Raw genomic sequence first — 16,898 nt, 5'->3', positions numbered from 1 at the left:
TGTATATCTAAAGGATACATTTTGTTTAAGTACAATTATTGAGATCTAATGGTTTTGAGTTGTGTGCTACAATTATGAAGACCTATGGGATACAATATGTATCAGATATGTAGATCTAGTTCCCCGCAAAAAAAAGATATGTAGATCTAGTGGGTCTGATCTATTTAGATACATTTACGTAGATCTAACGATTGTGATAGGTCCACCAAATCATCGAGGGGATGTTTTACTTTTCGTGTGATAATTTCTAGCATGACTTTATTTCTTCTTCTCGTTTTTTAGTTTACAATAGATATGCCATATAGTTTATACCTAAATGGTGTATGCATTGTTTGTGTGAGTTCATCCTTGGTTATTGACTAATTGATTATAGCTATGCTTTGAAATTACTTTCTATGGGACATATTTTTGTTGTTATTTTTCAGAAATGCTACTTAAATCACATGTTTGAAATAAATGACTCATCACTTAAATGTTGATTTGCAGTAATGTGTTGTTTGAATATGCCCACCAAGTGAAGAATTTGGGGAACACTTTGCTCGAGCTGCTCTCAGAAGCTCTTGGACTCAAACCAAGCCACCTAGAAGATATAGAGTGCAACCAAGCCCAGGTCTTACTGTGCCACTATTACCCTCCCTGCCCCCAGCCAAAACTCGCCATAGGGACAAGCCGACATTCAGACGGTGGCTTCCTAACCATACTTCTCCAAGACGAAATCGGCGGCCTCCAGATCTTAAAGGAGGAGCAGTGGGTAGAGGTCACTCCTACTCCTGGAGCATTCATCGTGAACATTGGTGATCTCTTACAGGTACCTAAATCATGCTCACCCACCCTTAATTATTTGGTTTATTCAACACAGTGGCTTGTGCCATTCATTCTAAACTATTTCTTTTACGTTACAATAATGTGCAGTTGATCTCCAACGATGGGTTTAGGAGCGTGGAACATAGGGTTTTGGCGAAGAACGTTGCTCCACGGGTCTCGATTGCAAACTTCTTCGGAACGCATATCGATCCGACATCAACAAGGATTTACTGTCCAATTAAGGAGTTATTGTCTGACAAGAAGCTACCGTTATATAGGGAAACCCTCGCTAGTGATTACATCAAACATTACTACTCCATTGGGTTAGATGCAAAAACTGCTATTTCTCATTACCAGCTATGAACTGGGATATGTGGAGAGCCTGTGCTCTCTTGGTGCAAACAAGAACCATGTATACCTAGAACATGAATAATTTAGCAATGTTCAATGCTAAGAAATGGATAGTATATTTGCATACATGTTAGGCCTTGCAGTTTTCCGACAACTAGTGTGATGGCGAGTGGCGAATCTAGGAATTGAACTTAACCTGGGCGCGGACAATAATGGTCTATTTTTTTTACAAATGCAAGTATACTTAACCAGAGCTTGTTGAATTCAAGTACTCAATTCGGGAGAAAAAACATTAGAAAAAAGGACTTCGAAACTACTAACATAGAGTCTTACGGCATCTTCAACGGCAACCCGCAAATTTGCTCCTGCATCCCTCCGTGGACAGGGGGCCAGTCCGTGGACACGAACACGGGAGACCGCCATTCAACGATAGTCACATATATCCGGCCTCCCTCATGTTTTTAAGTTCGCACGATCAAATAGCCGCATACATAGAGTCCAAACGTTTAAATAGCGCATGCAACACTAGTTCAAATTTAAAAAAGTTCAAATATTACATCCCAACATTGTTGTCCCCTTTAACCGCCCCTTGATGCTCAATCAGATCTTCCTTCAGCTGCTCGTGAGTTGACCGATACCGAATTTATTGATGCATTTGAATAAATTCTTCAAATGTGGCTCGATTTTGGTCTGAAAGTTTGATAGGATCACCCCTGTTTTCAAATTCAAGAGCTGCGGCAGCATTACCACCCTCATCCTCGACGATCATGTTGTGCGTGATCACACAACATGTCATCATCTCCCACAAGGTCTCCGGAAAAACTGCAAAACGGTCCTGCAGAACTCTAAATGCCCTCTCGACATCCTTGCTAGCTGCTTCTTGTCTTTTGGCAAAGTGAGCCATTTTTTGACCAACTGTGTTAGAGATGGTGCTAACAAAGGTAGCCCAAAGAGGATAGATACCGTCAACCAGATACTAGCCCATGTTTACTCATGTCCATTATAAAGTATAATGGCAAGGATGAGCTTTTCCTTCAGTCAGCCTCGCAAACACTGGTGATCGCTCCAGTACATTGATGTCATTGTGAGACCGGGCATGCCAAAGAAAGCGTGCTAGATCCAAAGATCCAGTGATGCAACTATTTCAAGAATGATGGTGGGCTTCTTAACATGACCTTGATATTGCCCTTGTAAAGACTTCGGGTAGTTCTTTCATTTTCCAATGCATGAAGTGAAGAGATCCAAGCAAACCTAGCCACCCTCTTGCTTCTGAGGTTGCCAAGAGCCTCTTGGTGTCTGCCATAGTTGGTTCCCTCAGGTACTGAGGTCCGAACACCTCGACCATGGCAGTTGCAAACCTGACCATGGCATCTCCGCATGAGCTCTCAGACATCCGTAGGTACTCGTCCCATGAATCAGCGGTCGTGCCATATGAAAACATCTGTAGTGAGGCCGCTCACTTCCGGCAACCAGAGAAGCCAATCGGTCCCACGGTGTGCTTCTTTAAGACGTAGTCATCATAGGACCGGACACCATGGTACAAACGATCGAAGATAGTCTTGCACATCTGAAAATGCCGGCGAAAATGGTCAACAAATAGTGCATCAGTGGCAAAGTAGTCGACCAGACACCATCAGTGTCAAATGGCCAACACGCCCTGTTGGCGGTTGAGCACTCAATGACCCTTGACTGAGCCCTTGAAATTGAGAACATGCTCCTCCGCATGCTCCGAGTCTTCAAGGACCGCCTGCATCGACACCATCTCATCCGCGTACTACTCCTCGTCAGACAATCCGTTGCATGAATGATAAGTCCATTTTGTATCATGTTTTCTTATTGTTATTTATAGTGTTTTTATCATTATTTCACTTTGTGATGCAATTTTAATACCTTTTCTATCTGATTATGTAAGTTCTGTGATAACCCACAAGTATAGGGAGTCAATCGTAGTCCCTTCGATAAGTAAGAGTGTCGAACCCAACGAGGAGCAGAAGGAAATGATAAGTGGTTTTCAGTAAGGTATTCTCTGGAAGCACTGAAAGTAGAGGTAAAATATGATTTTGTAGCAAGATAATTCGTAACAAGCAACAATAGTAAAAAAATGCAGCAAGGTGGCCCAATCCTTTTTATAGCAAAGGACAAGCCGGAACGTTCTCTTATACAAAGCAAAGCGTTCTCGAGGACACATGGGAATTATCAACTAATCACTTTCATGTTTATTTGATTCGCGTTCGCTACTTTGATAATTTGATATGTGGGTGGGCCGGTGCTAGGGTGTTGTTCTTACTTGAACAAGCAACCCTCTTATGATTACCCCCTCTCACAAGAATCCGCAACAACAAAAGAAGAATTAAAATAAATCTAACAATAGCATGAAATATATGGATCCAAATCAGCCCCTTACGAAATAATGCATAAATTAGGGTTTAAGCTTCTGTCACTTTAGCAACCCATCATCTACTTACTACTCCACAATACATTCCCTTAGTCCCAATTATAGTGAAGTGTCATGTAGTGGACGTTCACATGACACCACTAAAGGAAGCAACGACATACATATCATCAAAATATCGAACATCAAATTCACATGATTACTTATAACAAGACTTCTCCCATGTCCTCAAGAACAAACGTTACTATTCAAAAATCATATTCATGTTCAAGATCAGAGGGGTATTGAATATGATTAAGGATCTGAACATATAATCTTCCACCAAATAAACCAACTAGCATCAACTGCAAGCTGTAATCAACACTACTAGCAACCCACATGTACCAATCTGAGGTTTTGAGACAAAGATTGAATACAAGAGATTAACTAGGGCTTGAGATGAGATGGTGTTGGTGAAGATGTTGATGAAGATTGGTCCTCCCACGATGAGAGGATCGTTGGTGATGTCGATGGCTTCGATTTCCCTCTCTTGGAGGGAAGTATCCCTGGCAGAATCGCTCCGCCAGATGGCAAAAGTGCTCCTGCCCAAGTTCTGCCTCAAGACGGCAGCGCTTCATCCTGAAAGTCCTCTCCTATTTTTTAGGGTAAATGGTCTTATGTAGCAGAAGGAAGGGGCCAGAGGCCTGCTGTGGGCCACATAAGGCATCAGGGCGCGCCTTGGCAACTGGTGGGTCCCCTCTGGTATTTCTTTCCTCCAATATTTTTAATATATTCAATAAAAAATCCCCATGAAGTTTCAGTTCATTTGGAGCTCTTTAGAATAGGTATATCTACTGTAGTTATTTCAGGTCCAGAATTCCAACTGCCGGTAATCTCCCTCTTCATATAAATCTTGCAAATTAAGAGTGAAAAGGCATAAGAACTGCATCATAAAGTGAAATAATGATCAAATACATTATAAATATCAATAGGAAAACATGATGCAAATTGGACGTATCATTCTACATGAAGAGGAAGATTGCAGGTAGCTAGAATTCTGGACCCAAAAGAGGTAAAACAAAGATAGCAATTCTCCGGAGCTCCAAATGACCTGAAACTTTACGAAGATTTTTTATTGAATAAATGAAAAATACTAGAACGAAGAACCACACGCAATATCTATATTCCTTTTGCTATTTGTATTGTACCAGGAAACTAACATGTGAAGTATACAGACTAATCATGGAAGTACACACATGCAATAATATGAAAGGTACATACACTAACACACGAATTACACATACACTAACACCGGAAGTTCACGTGCATGTCAAAATGACCTTTATTAACTCCTCGAAAGAGAACCAAAAGGAATCTTTTGAGGAGTTAAAGCCTTTTAGGAGTTCATCTAGATTCTCTAATACATGATATATTAGCCATAGCGCGGGTGGTAAGAGATATTGGTGGTAGTTTTTACAAGATATTCAGAGTGACGACTAACATGGTTAAATCACATGTACTCGCCATTTATACTTCAACTAATAGTTAACATGTGCACTTAAATAATTGTGTGAGATCTAACTAAGTGCAAGTATGATGGTCTACAATAGTGATTTTTTAGATACGAAGATCTATATGTTATGAAGATATAACATATGCAATCTATTTAGGTATGGTTATGTAGATGTAACGGATACGATATATTTAGGTACCATTATGTAGATAAAAAAAGGTACAATCTGTTTAAGTACAATTATATAGAACTAACAGTTATGATATGTGTGCTACAATTATGAAGGCCTAGCGGATACAATATGTATCAATTATGTAGATCTAATGGATTTAATCTGTTTAGTTACATTTATGTAGATCTAATGATTGTCATAGGCCCGCCAATGTTTTGCTGTATACGACATCTTTATTTTTTCTTCCCTGTTTATTAGTATACAATAGATATGTAATATAATTTATACCTATATGAAGTATGCATTGTTTGTGTGAGTTCATAGTTGGTTGTTGACTAATTTATTAGAGCTAAATTGCGCAGTCAAATTACTTTCCATAGGACATCTTTCTGTTGTGATTTTTTAGGAATTCTTCTTAAATCACATGTTTGAAGTAAACCACTATACACTTAAATGTTTATTTGCAGCAATGCGTTGTTTGAATATGCCCACTAAGTGAAGAATTTGGGGAACACTTTGTTCAAGCTGCTCTCAGAAGCTCTTGGGCTCAAACCGAGCCACCTGGCAGATATAGAGTGCAACCAAGGGCAAGTCTTACTATGCCACTACTACCCTCCTTGCCCCCAGGTGAACTCGCCATCGGGACATGCCGACATTTGGACGGTGGTTTCCTGACCATACTCCTCCAAGGTGAAAACGGCGGCCTCCAGATCTTCAATGAGGATCAGTGGGTAGACGCCACACCAACACCCCGAGCATTCATTTGTGAATATCAGTGATATCTTACAGGTATTTAACTCATGGTTAACCACCCTTAATTATTTGTTTTGTTCAACACAAGAGCTTTGGCTGATCATCAACTATTTCTTTTATGTTACAAAAATGTGCAGTTGATCTCCAATGATGGGTTTAGGAGAGTTGAACATAGGATTCTGGCGAAGAACGTTGCTCCACGGGTCTCAGTCGCATACTTCTTTGGAACACACATCGATCCAAATTCGACAAGTATTTACAGTCCAATTAAGGAGTTGTTGTTTGACGAGAACCCATCGTTATATAGGGAAACTCTCTCTAGTGATTACATCAAACATTACTACTCCATTGGGTTAGATGCGAAAACTGCTATTTCTCATTACCATTTATGAATTGTGGTATGTGAAGGAGAGTTTGTGCTCTGTTGGTGCAAATGACAACCATGTATATGTAGAATATGAAGAATTGAGCAATATGCACTGCTAAGAAATGGATAGTAAACTTGCATACATGCAAGGAATTGCAGTTTTCCAAGAACTTGTGTCATGGCCAGTGGTGGATCCAAGAATTGAACATGGTCAGGGCGAACATTTAGGGTCTAAAATCTTTTTGTACGAATGCAAGCTTATATGACTAAAACTCATGGAATCAATTACTAAAAATAGGTAAAACAAAAAAACTGTTCTTCGGAACTAATAAAATGGTATTTTTCCTTGCAATGTGAACTTGATGCCATAATAGAACTCCACAAAACCAAGTGACACCTACAACATGTGAAACGAAGAATTGTGAATGTAGATCTTAGCACAAATGTGGTAATAGCTGTAGCTCTTTATAAGATGGAAGTATATCTTTAAGATGTAGTTGAAAACACGAGGTTCTCGCGGTAAATGATCTCGACGGTCGTTCAAAGCATTTATGTTGTAGTCGTAGAAGCAAATGTGGCATCCTTTCATCGCTACTTCAATCAATCATAGTCTTTATGCCATGATTCCTTGAATGCCCTCCCTTTTTGTACGACCAAAAAATGATTCCAACGAGCCAGATCTCTTGACATTTCTGCCCTTCTCATTTCATCTCAAATTTCCGAGATAGCATAATTTTCTGGTATTTGGTGATTTGCCGATTTGGTATCTCGCTCGATTTGGAGATGGATTTCTCATTTCTCCATAAGAGCAATGTTTCTCCTGTGTTGATTCCAATTTGGAATTGCCTACAAATTGGGCCGGTCCAACATTGCAGCTGAGAGCGAGTTATTGTTTTTCAGGTCTATTGTCGGTATTCCAATGTTTTGGCATTGTTTTCTTGTTTTCTTCAGTTTTCCTTTTTCCTTTTTCTTTTTCTTTGGTTTTCCTTGTTTCTTTCTTTGATATTATTCGGTCTTTTATTTTTATTTTATCTTTTTTTAACCGATGTCTAAATTTTTCCATACATTTTGATTTTTCCTATACAACAGAAACCTTTTTTTATACACATTTAATATTTTTTGAAATACACATATAACTTTTTCTAATATATGTTTTGGATGGCTATTTTCACACACATTATAAATTGTTTGTATACATATATAATATATTATTACATGCCATTAAAATTAGTTGAATACATGATTAACATTTTTTCTAATACATGTTTTGAACATTTTTTAAAATAAATTTTAAACAGTGTTGAAATAAACACTGAACATTTTTTAAAACAATGCGAGCATGTTTTTGCAATGCTCAATATTTTTAAATGTCACAAACATGTTGTTGAAACACGTGAACATATTTTGTAAAATGTTACGTACATTTTTTTGAATGGTATGAACCAGTTTTTTTAGTTACATGAACACTCATTTACATTTTATAACATTTTTTAGACTGTCACATATAATTTCTGAAATGCGTGATTTTTTTCTTTAAATATCACATATGAACTATTTTTTTATATATGTATTTCGTATTTTTTCCTAAACTATGAACAATAGGAAAAGGGAAAAAAATCACGTACATACTATTGTCGGGGATGCGGCCTTGTCTCTCGTAGCAAGCGAGATGGGCATTGCCTATTTGGCGCCTGTGGCACCCGTTACAGCCATATGTTTTTTTTTCGGAGAACAGTTACAGGCATGAATGTTACAAGGCGCACGCCCCCTCCGCGGTCGGTCAGTCCATTTAACCTTTTTTTCCTTTTTGTGTTGAAAAATTTAAAAAATCTCGACGGCATACTGCTGTAACCACTTTCCATCGCGATTGAATGTGCCAACTTACTTCCTTTTTCCCTTTTATTCTCTTCAAACCGAGGAACTTTTTTTTTCTTTTTTTTTCATTTTTTGTCTTTTTATTAAATGCACGATTTTTTTTTCAAAATTCATGATTTTTCAACTTCAGTGATTATTTTTTCAAATTGAATGACCTTCTTTTAAAATTAATGAACTTTTTAGCCACACTCTACAATGTGTCATCACTCACACTCTTTAGCCTAGGCAGCAACGAATTTGGTGGAGATACCTTGTAGAGTGTGGCTGGGATATACCCCGACAAGCTATTGTAACTTAGATCTAGCATTCTAAGGTTTGGAATTTGACCCAAAGTTTCTGGAATTGATCCTGCTAAGTTGTTTTGTGCTAGCAGGAGGGAACGCAATGATGAAACATTGCCCAAAGATGCTGGTATAGTACCAGAAAGTGAATTCCCTGTAAGATTAAGAAATCGCAGAGCATGCATCTTTTGGAAATGTGGGATAGGCCCGGAGAGAGCATTCGACCGGAGGTCAACAAGACGAAGTTTGGATGAGTTGAACAAATTAGCTGGGATCACCCCAGCTAAGTTGTTCCTTGAGAGGATTATCGCACTGAGTGACAAACTATTTGCTAAGGAATCAGGGATATCTCCGCTAAGTGAATTGTTTGCAAGGTTCACATATCTAAGAGATGCAGCTATACCTAATGACAGAGGGATGTTACCTGCAAGGTTGTTGCCCACAAGATTCAGAGTTTGGAGGCTCTGGAGCTTACCTATCTTGTCTGGTATGCGTCCAGAAAATTGATCACTTGAAAGCTCCATCTTCTTTAGAGAACTAAGGCCTGCTATGCAGTGGGCATCGGTTCACCTCCGCGGTGCCGGATGCGCGCGGAATAGGGGCACCCAAGCGAGACATAAACTTCTCTAAAAAAAAAGAGCAACCCAGACATAGACAAGACCTCCTAGTAAGCGCTCGATGCACCAGTTAGCAAGGTAGCACTTGGGCGACCCATCATGTGGGTTGGACAAACAATGGCCGTTCGCTAAGTTTGCAAGATAGCAAGACAGCGCTTGCTCGGATCGCGGTTGACTATTCAATTATTGACAGTTGATATTTTGGAAAAGACAAATTCAGTCCTGACTTTTCTTTTGCAAATCCGAAACAAATTAATTGATTCGATAAATATTCATGGATTTAAAATGTATTACTGAATTTGAAAAAATCAGGAATTAAAAAAGTTCACAAATTCAAAAATATGTTCAGGAACTAGGAAATATTCAAGAATTTAAAAAATTTCATGGATTTGAACAACATTTCACATATTTGAAAAAACTTCCCGTATTTGTAAAAAGTTTATGCATTTGAAAAAAAGAACATGGAAAAAGTTTACATATTTGCAAAAAGTTCAAGAATATCGAAAAAGTTCATGAATTGAAGACTGTTTAAAAAATAATGAAAATGAAAAGCATAGAAAAGTAAAAAATGGAAAGAAAAAAGAAATACAAAAACAAAAAAAACAAAAACAGTAAAAAAAGACCATGGAAAAACATAGAAAAAAACCACACTAGAAACATCTAGTAGCTTCCTATACTAGGTGCTGGACTAATTGGGCCGCCCAGTAATTGAGAGCATGAGACCCGCGTACGCGTAACAAAGAAAACGCCGCAGCACGCATTGGATAAAAAGTGCGAACAAGGGGCCTTTTTGGATCGTTGCCACGAGGTCGAAATCAGAGTACTCCTTTCAAAGATCACTCCCACCCCCGGTTGTGATCAGTGGCGCACTGCATGCGCGACATTTGCCGCAACCTGAGAGTTTTCCCTTTTGCGTAGATCCGTTTATTCAAAACGTTTTATCTTTCAAACTTTGCGTCCAAATCTCAAACCGTTTTCACCGTTGGATTCCTTGCGTCAAGATCTTAAAAATTAGATCACATGTTGATAGGTTTTGATGAACCTTTTTTTCAAGAGAAAAACCGGTCGAAAAAACCGGACAAAAAAACCGAACCGTAATTAAGCATGTTTTTTTCCTTTTTGAAAGAGGCATGACCGTGCCTCTCGCGAAAGGAAAAATCATGCCTCACGTGGAAGCAAAACCGTGCCTCTCGTGAAAGAAAAAAAAAACAGCTGAAAAACCAAAAAGCCAAAAAAACGAAAAAATCGTTTAAAAAGCCGAAAACACGTGCGAAAAAAACAAAATTCGGAGGGAACGTCCAAAGCGTGGCACGTGGCGACGGCTGAGAGCGGCCCAAGTGACGCGCTCTCAGCCCACCTGAAGTGATCGTTGGGGAGGCTCCGAAGAAGCACTCCTTCTTTAGTTGCTCCCGAGCGAGGTTCCCTTCCAAAGTTTTGGCATTGTTTGGATGGAGGGCCAGATTTTGAATCGACTCCAACTACTTTAGCTAGTAATTCAGCTTTTCCACCAATTTGAGGGCGAAACGGGGGCAGGCGATTCCTTTGCCAAATAATTGATGTGCCTAGGTTTCAATCAAACAGACCCATAGACTCGCTTTGATTTCCCCCTTGTGTGTGGCTGGGCTAGGCGCCAATAGGCAGCAGGCCAACATCCACTTAATCATGGTACTGCTTGAATCCTTAAAGCCAAGGCCTGCGCCGGCGGGTACAAGCGCGCCATGCTGGACTTCGTGGCCATCAGGGACCGGACGCTGGTCATTTTTCTTTTGAATCGGGAATAACCCCTTTCCATTAATTGAATAACAGAAATACATAGTCTGAGACAGTTAAGAAGGAAACGGGAAAGGGGAAAGCGAGTTCGGCATCGCCGGGAAACCCACCGCAAGAACTCGCCCACGAGACACTTGCTATGGGGCAAAAACCTGAAAACCCGACAACACATCTAACACACAACCACCCATACAGTGCATATCAGCAAAATGGATACACAACACTCTGAACATATTGAGCACCAAGACGCTCACACAGGAGCAGGGGACCAAAAGAACCAAACTAAAAACATGCCAAAATAATGTCTTCCAGCGTAGCCAGTAGCCGTCCTATTCAGGGACATGAATCAGCTCGCCGTCTCGTCCGTAGGTGCCGCACAAAGTCTCATCATGGTACTGGCGTTTTCCCTTTTCCCTTAGCATCTGTGCACCTCGCTCCATGGCCTCACAGTTTGCACCTTTCAGAAGTCCTGCCCAATAAAGCACAGGCCGAAAACACAATTTCAAAAGGTGTACTGGGAAGTTTAAATTCAAAAGTAGCTCGGTTACGAGTATTCCAAATAGCCCAGCAGATCGCTGCCAGCCCAAAGGTATAAAATCTGGCCCCATCGGGCAAGAAAACGAAGCACCAGGAGAAGTATTGCCAAATATTGTTTGGGCATAAGTCAGTGCCAAGTACCGAACCCACAGTTCGCCATACCACTCGAGCCATGGGGCATAGGAAGAATAAGTGCTAGGATGTTTCGCGTTTATTACAAAACGAGCACTTTGTATTTCCAGGCTAATTTCTCCTGCCCATGTCATCTCTTGTCAGGACAGCATCTTGGAATAGCTGCCAGAGGAAAATTTGATTTTCAGAGGAATCAGGGCCTTCTAGATCCGCTGAAAATCACAGCCGGCAATATTCTTTTCCAGCTGTTCGTACATGGATTTCGTAGTAAACTTTTTCTTGGGCCCGTAGGCCCAACCAACTTGATCAGGCTTGTCATCAAGCTGAATTCCATCCACTATTACCTGCATGGAGTCAAGACTTGGTATAATTGCTTATGGAAGAGGTCAGATGTTTCCAGATTTTTCCATCGAGCCACTGTTATATCAGGATAGTTATAGATACTGAACAGGTGAGGGAATTTAGTGTATAGGGGTGGGAGCCCTCTCAAGGAGTCATGCCATACACGAGCAACATCTCCCGCTCTAACTTGAATTGTCATGCCAGACATATAGTAATCTTTTACTTTCATTATGGCCTTCCAGATAGGGGAATCGTTGAACTTACTACTAACCAAGGCTATAGTATTCTTTTTTAGATATTTAGCTTTCACCACATCTTGCCATAGGCCCTGTTGCATGTCAAGTTTCCACCTCCACTTGACCAACAAACTAATATTCTGTTTTCTCATGTCTTTAACCCCAAGGCCCCCTTTGTTTTTCGAGCGACACACCCGGTTCCAGCGAACTAGATGGTATCTATTCCTGCCATCTAAGTTCCAGACTTCTACCACATGAAGGCCAACAGCAAGTTCTCAAAAAAAAGGCCAACAGCACAGCACGACTCCGCGGGCCCACCATCGACGACACCAAGCTCGTCGGCCTGCGCAAGAAGCCGGCCGCCCGTCGTCTCATGTTGTGTGCTGGCCCGGCTGCGACCTCTTATACATGTCCGACAATTTGATTAGTTTCCTAAATTTGAGACAATGGGACGGAGGGTACAGGACTACACCGGCTGGAAGTGGCCTGTACTCCAGTGCGTGTTGAGATTCCGGTGCTTCGGTGTGTTTTGTGTGCTGCACAGTAAGTGTTCGACGAAATACACAAGCCGAAGTTCAGAAAATCGTCTAAAAATGATCATTTTTAGTGGACTAAAAATAGTCCTCTAAAGGATACTCAGCCGTTTACTCCTCTAAATTTTGGGGGTTCGACTAGAGATGACCTAAGGTACGCGTGTTCTTCAGAGGCAAGCTAGATCCTAACCTAAATGCAGATGTACAATAATGTTGAAGTCCTTGGGAACGGCGACTGGAACAGAAACCGAGTCGTAGCAAACGCGGAGTATAACACTTCTCCAGACTCTTCAAATCCCACTTCTATATGAAGGGACCATTGCTCATTCCAAGACAAGCTCGAGGCCTCTCATCTCTAGCGTGAAGGACATGCGAATGCTAGGATGGCCCAGAGAGAATTCCTCTTCAAAATCATAAACCACATGCCGTTAGCAGTTCGTGAGAGGATGATTTATTTCTTCAAAATAGAAGCAAAAGATATCCCTCATAGATTAATTAAGTAGAAGAGAATTGTCCAGTTGATTGACAGAAAACCGGACGAAAACCAATAAAACATGACCACTTATGGACTACTCTCAAAGCATGAATCTCCACAACCACACCAGCTGACGACAAACACCCCCGAGCCGCTACAAGCACAACCCCCGGCCCATGGAGCACAACATCCCAAAGGAGCACCCATCGAAAACACATTGACAATCAGACACGACAACCCAAAATGAAGAAAAAAGAAGAGAGGGTGATTAGACATAGAGGCTTGCTGATGCAGATGATGCTGATTTTCACTCGACACGACAACCCGAAAAGAGGAAAAAAAGTAGAGAGTCATTTATTCTCCTGAAAACATTTAAATGGTCGCATTTGAGTTCACTTTTTTTAATTTTGATTTCACGAATCTTTGTAAGGTGCGAATTGATTGCAGAAAACAAAACCTTAATCCCTGCAGAGCTCTAGATTTGTCAGGTTGCTACTCAAACACGACCAAGAAATCACTAGGGCAATGACCTGTTAAGGCTAGTATATCTCTTGCGCCCTTCACTTTATCTACGATGACAAAAATCATGTTATATAATAATCATAACTCTAACCACTCATACGCAGCTGTGACATACGTAACAAAGATTAGTTTCTTAAATACAGTAGATTGACACGTCATTGTAACCGGTTCCAAACAAAATTGATTTATTCCCGTCTCACTGCTAATTAATCAGTCGTTCCAGTGGTTGATATTATTTTGAATTTATGGCAGGTCATGATGGTGTGATGTGAGCATTATTTTAAAGTTCGTGGTAAGCTGGCCCTGATGTACTAGTACTCCCTCTTTTTTTTTGAAGCTAAAACGCCTTCTGGCTCTTTATTCATTAGGCGCTAGCATGTCTGACTGCAAACAATCAGTCAACCACCCAGGGATTGTATCAAAAAATTGCATAACAACAGAAAGGTTTCTCGAATGCCTAGCTAGACGGTGTGCCGCCATGTTAGTTTGGCGACACGCAAACCGTAGCCTAAATCCCTGGAAGAAAGGAGACAACTCCTTCATCTCCATGATGAGGTGAAAACACGTCGACCTCTGAGGTGCTTCCCAGAGTCGCTGAATCTCCTGACAATCCGTCTCCAACACCACCTGCATGCAAGTAGTTCAATGGATAAAGGATCAGTAACTCCATATCGTGATCCTCCCGCTCTAACAAATGTGCCATGATGATCTCGAGCAATGAAGCCCGCCCCGCCACATATTTGCCCCGCATCCGTAGCTCCATCGGTGTTGACCTTTATCCACCCCTCCTCAGGTGGTAGCCACCTCCGGGGAGTAGTAACTTGGGCCTTCCTCCTCTCAGGGATTTCCAGTGCCCTGATAATCTCTTCTATAATCACCATTGATTTGACCGGCTGGTATACTAACTCACCATGAGTATAATTGTTCCTGGAATGCCACACAACCCACATCACAGTGATCATAATAGCCGCCTCCTCCTTCTTGAACAAACGTTGATCTAACAGATCTCGAGACCATGACAATGGGTGTAACCGCGGTATCTCAATACCAAAGAAGCGCTCCGCTGCTTCCCAAAAACGTTTTGCGTGGTCACACTCCATGAGCGAGTGAAACAACGTTTCATTGTCATGTCCACACATCGGATAGTGCGGTAACTGCTTGATGTGTCTCCTCTTGAGCTCACCAAAGGAAGGCAAGAACTCCTTTAGCACTCGCCACCAAAACACCCGGATCTTCGGAAGAACATTGATCTTCCATAATGCCTTCCACATGATTGACTCACCCGAAGATGAACCAACCATCTCAGCCACCTGTAGCTTAGATTGCATCACGTGTCTGTATGCCGACCTGACCGTGAAGATACCAAATTTTTCCCTTGACCATGCCCACACATCCGCTCCTGCCACACGCGGTCTTGCCATGCCAAGAATAGCTGCCGCATCTGGGGCATAGAAAATGCTCTGAACGAGCTCCTTATCCCACTGATTTGACACTGGGTCAATCAAGTCCGACACTAACTGGACTGAGTTTTGCTTGAGGGCTCCTAACGGTTTCATAGATATAGTTCCATCTATCCATTGATCATGCCACACTTCGGTGGTCTCTCCATTACCAATTCGCCGAATGAGTCCCTTGTTCAACAACTCTCTCCCTATGATGATTGCTTTCCATGTCTTGGATGCACTCGCGGGACATCCCGCCGTTAGAAAATCCTCATGAGGAAAATAGCGTGCTTTAAGCACTCGTGCACACAAGCTGTTTGGACTCTCAAGAATCCTCCATGCTTGCTTTGCCAACATCGCATCATTGAAAATTTCCAAGTCTCGGAATCCCATCCCTCCTTGTGATTTCGCAATGCACATCTTATCCCACGATTGCCAATGCATTCCTTTTCTATCAAGAGATCCAGCCCACCAATATTTGGACATATTTGTCGACACTTTCTTGCACAAACCTTTTGTGAGTTTGAAACAACTCATAGAGTAGGCCGGTAAAGCTTGGACCACTGACTTCGAAAGAACTTCTCTCGCTGCACATGACATTTTCCTTTCACACCATCCTTGTACTCTTGCCCTTGATCTTTCATGAACATGTTCAAAGCTTTGTTCTGTAATTCTTCCCGCTGTTGTAGGGAGCCCAAGGTATTTTTCTGACATCGCTTCTCTTTGAATTTGTAAAGCTGCCTTGACTCCCCTCTTTACTGACGAGCCACTATTAGGGCTAAAAAAGACTGAACTTTTCTGCTTATTTGCGCTTTGTCCAGAGCCAATGCTATACTGATGCATAATTTCATTTAGCCTTGTGGCGCTTCTGGAGTCAGCTTTCATGAAGATCAAACAATCATCTGCAAATAAGAGGTGGGAGATCCACGGAGCATTATTGCTAACTCTGATTCCTCTATCTATCCACCCTCCATCATAGTTTTGCAGCAAACATGAGAGGTCCTTCCCACATAGCAGAAATAGAATGGTGAGATTGGGTCCCCTTGGCGGAAACCCCTCGACGGTGAGAACACCGGCAGCAGTTCCCCATTGACTTTCACCTGGAAACTTACTGTCGTCACGCACGACATAACAAGGGCTATCCATCGATCATGGAACCCCAGTTGACGCATTATCCCTTCCAGATATTCCCATTCAACGCGGTCATAAGCCTTGATCATATCGATCTTGACCGCACACCACCCTTGTTTTCCTCTCTTCCTTCGCATTGAGTGTATGCACTCGTACGCCACTAGGACGTTGTCGGTGATCAACCGTCCTGGGACAAAAACACTCTGCTCCTCTGCAATAATCTCATCAAGAATCTCCCTCAAGTGATTAGCAAGCACTTTAGAGCAGATTTTGTATATAACATTGCACAGTGAGATCGGCCTATATTGTGTCATGTTTTGCGGGTTCTTTACCTTTGGAATAAGCACAATCACCGTGCTGTTCACCGTGGCAGGCATGTGTCCTCCGTTTAAAAAACCTAGGACCGCCGCTGTAACATCCGGTCCTATCAACTCCCAATGGCGCTAGTAGAACCCTGCATGGAAACCATCACATCCGGGCGCCTTCATCGGCCCCATGGCAAAGAGCGCAGCCTTCACTTCTTCTTCTCTGAACGGTCTCATGAGTCGCTCGTTCATTGGATCTGTTATTTTATGTGGCACATGGTGAAGAACTGCCTCCACATCTGTATACTCTTGTGCCGTGTACAGCCCAGTATAAAACTGCTGCACCTCGGCATGAATTTGTTCTTTCGT

General features: G+C 41.6%; 1 protein-coding gene and 1 pseudogene across 1 annotated transcript in view; both read left to right on the top strand.

Moving 5' to 3' along the window:
* The window catches only part of LOC119358644 (1-aminocyclopropane-1-carboxylate oxidase homolog 2-like), a 2,861-nt gene extending 1,567 nt beyond the window's left edge, over positions 1-1,294 (top strand). The window contains exons 2-3 of the mRNA XM_037625103.1: positions 487-808; positions 913-1,294. Of these exons, the coding sequence (XP_037481000.1) occupies positions 487-808; positions 913-1,167 (577 nt within the window). The 3' untranslated portion in view covers positions 1,168-1,294. The remainder of the gene's footprint in view (positions 1-486; positions 809-912) is intronic.
* A 4,328-nt stretch (positions 1,295-5,622) lies between these two features.
* LOC119358645 lies at positions 5,623-6,356 on the top strand (annotated as a pseudogene).
* Positions 6,357-16,898: the final 10,542 nt, after the last annotated feature.

Source organism: Triticum dicoccoides, chromosome 2A, assembly GCF_002162155.2.
Source record: "Triticum dicoccoides isolate Atlit2015 ecotype Zavitan chromosome 2A, WEW_v2.0, whole genome shotgun sequence".
Classification (NCBI taxonomy): Eukaryota; Viridiplantae; Streptophyta; class Magnoliopsida; order Poales; family Poaceae; genus Triticum; species Triticum dicoccoides.
The sequence above is the reverse complement of the archived record's forward strand: the minus strand, read 5'-3'. Positions and strand labels throughout refer to the sequence as shown.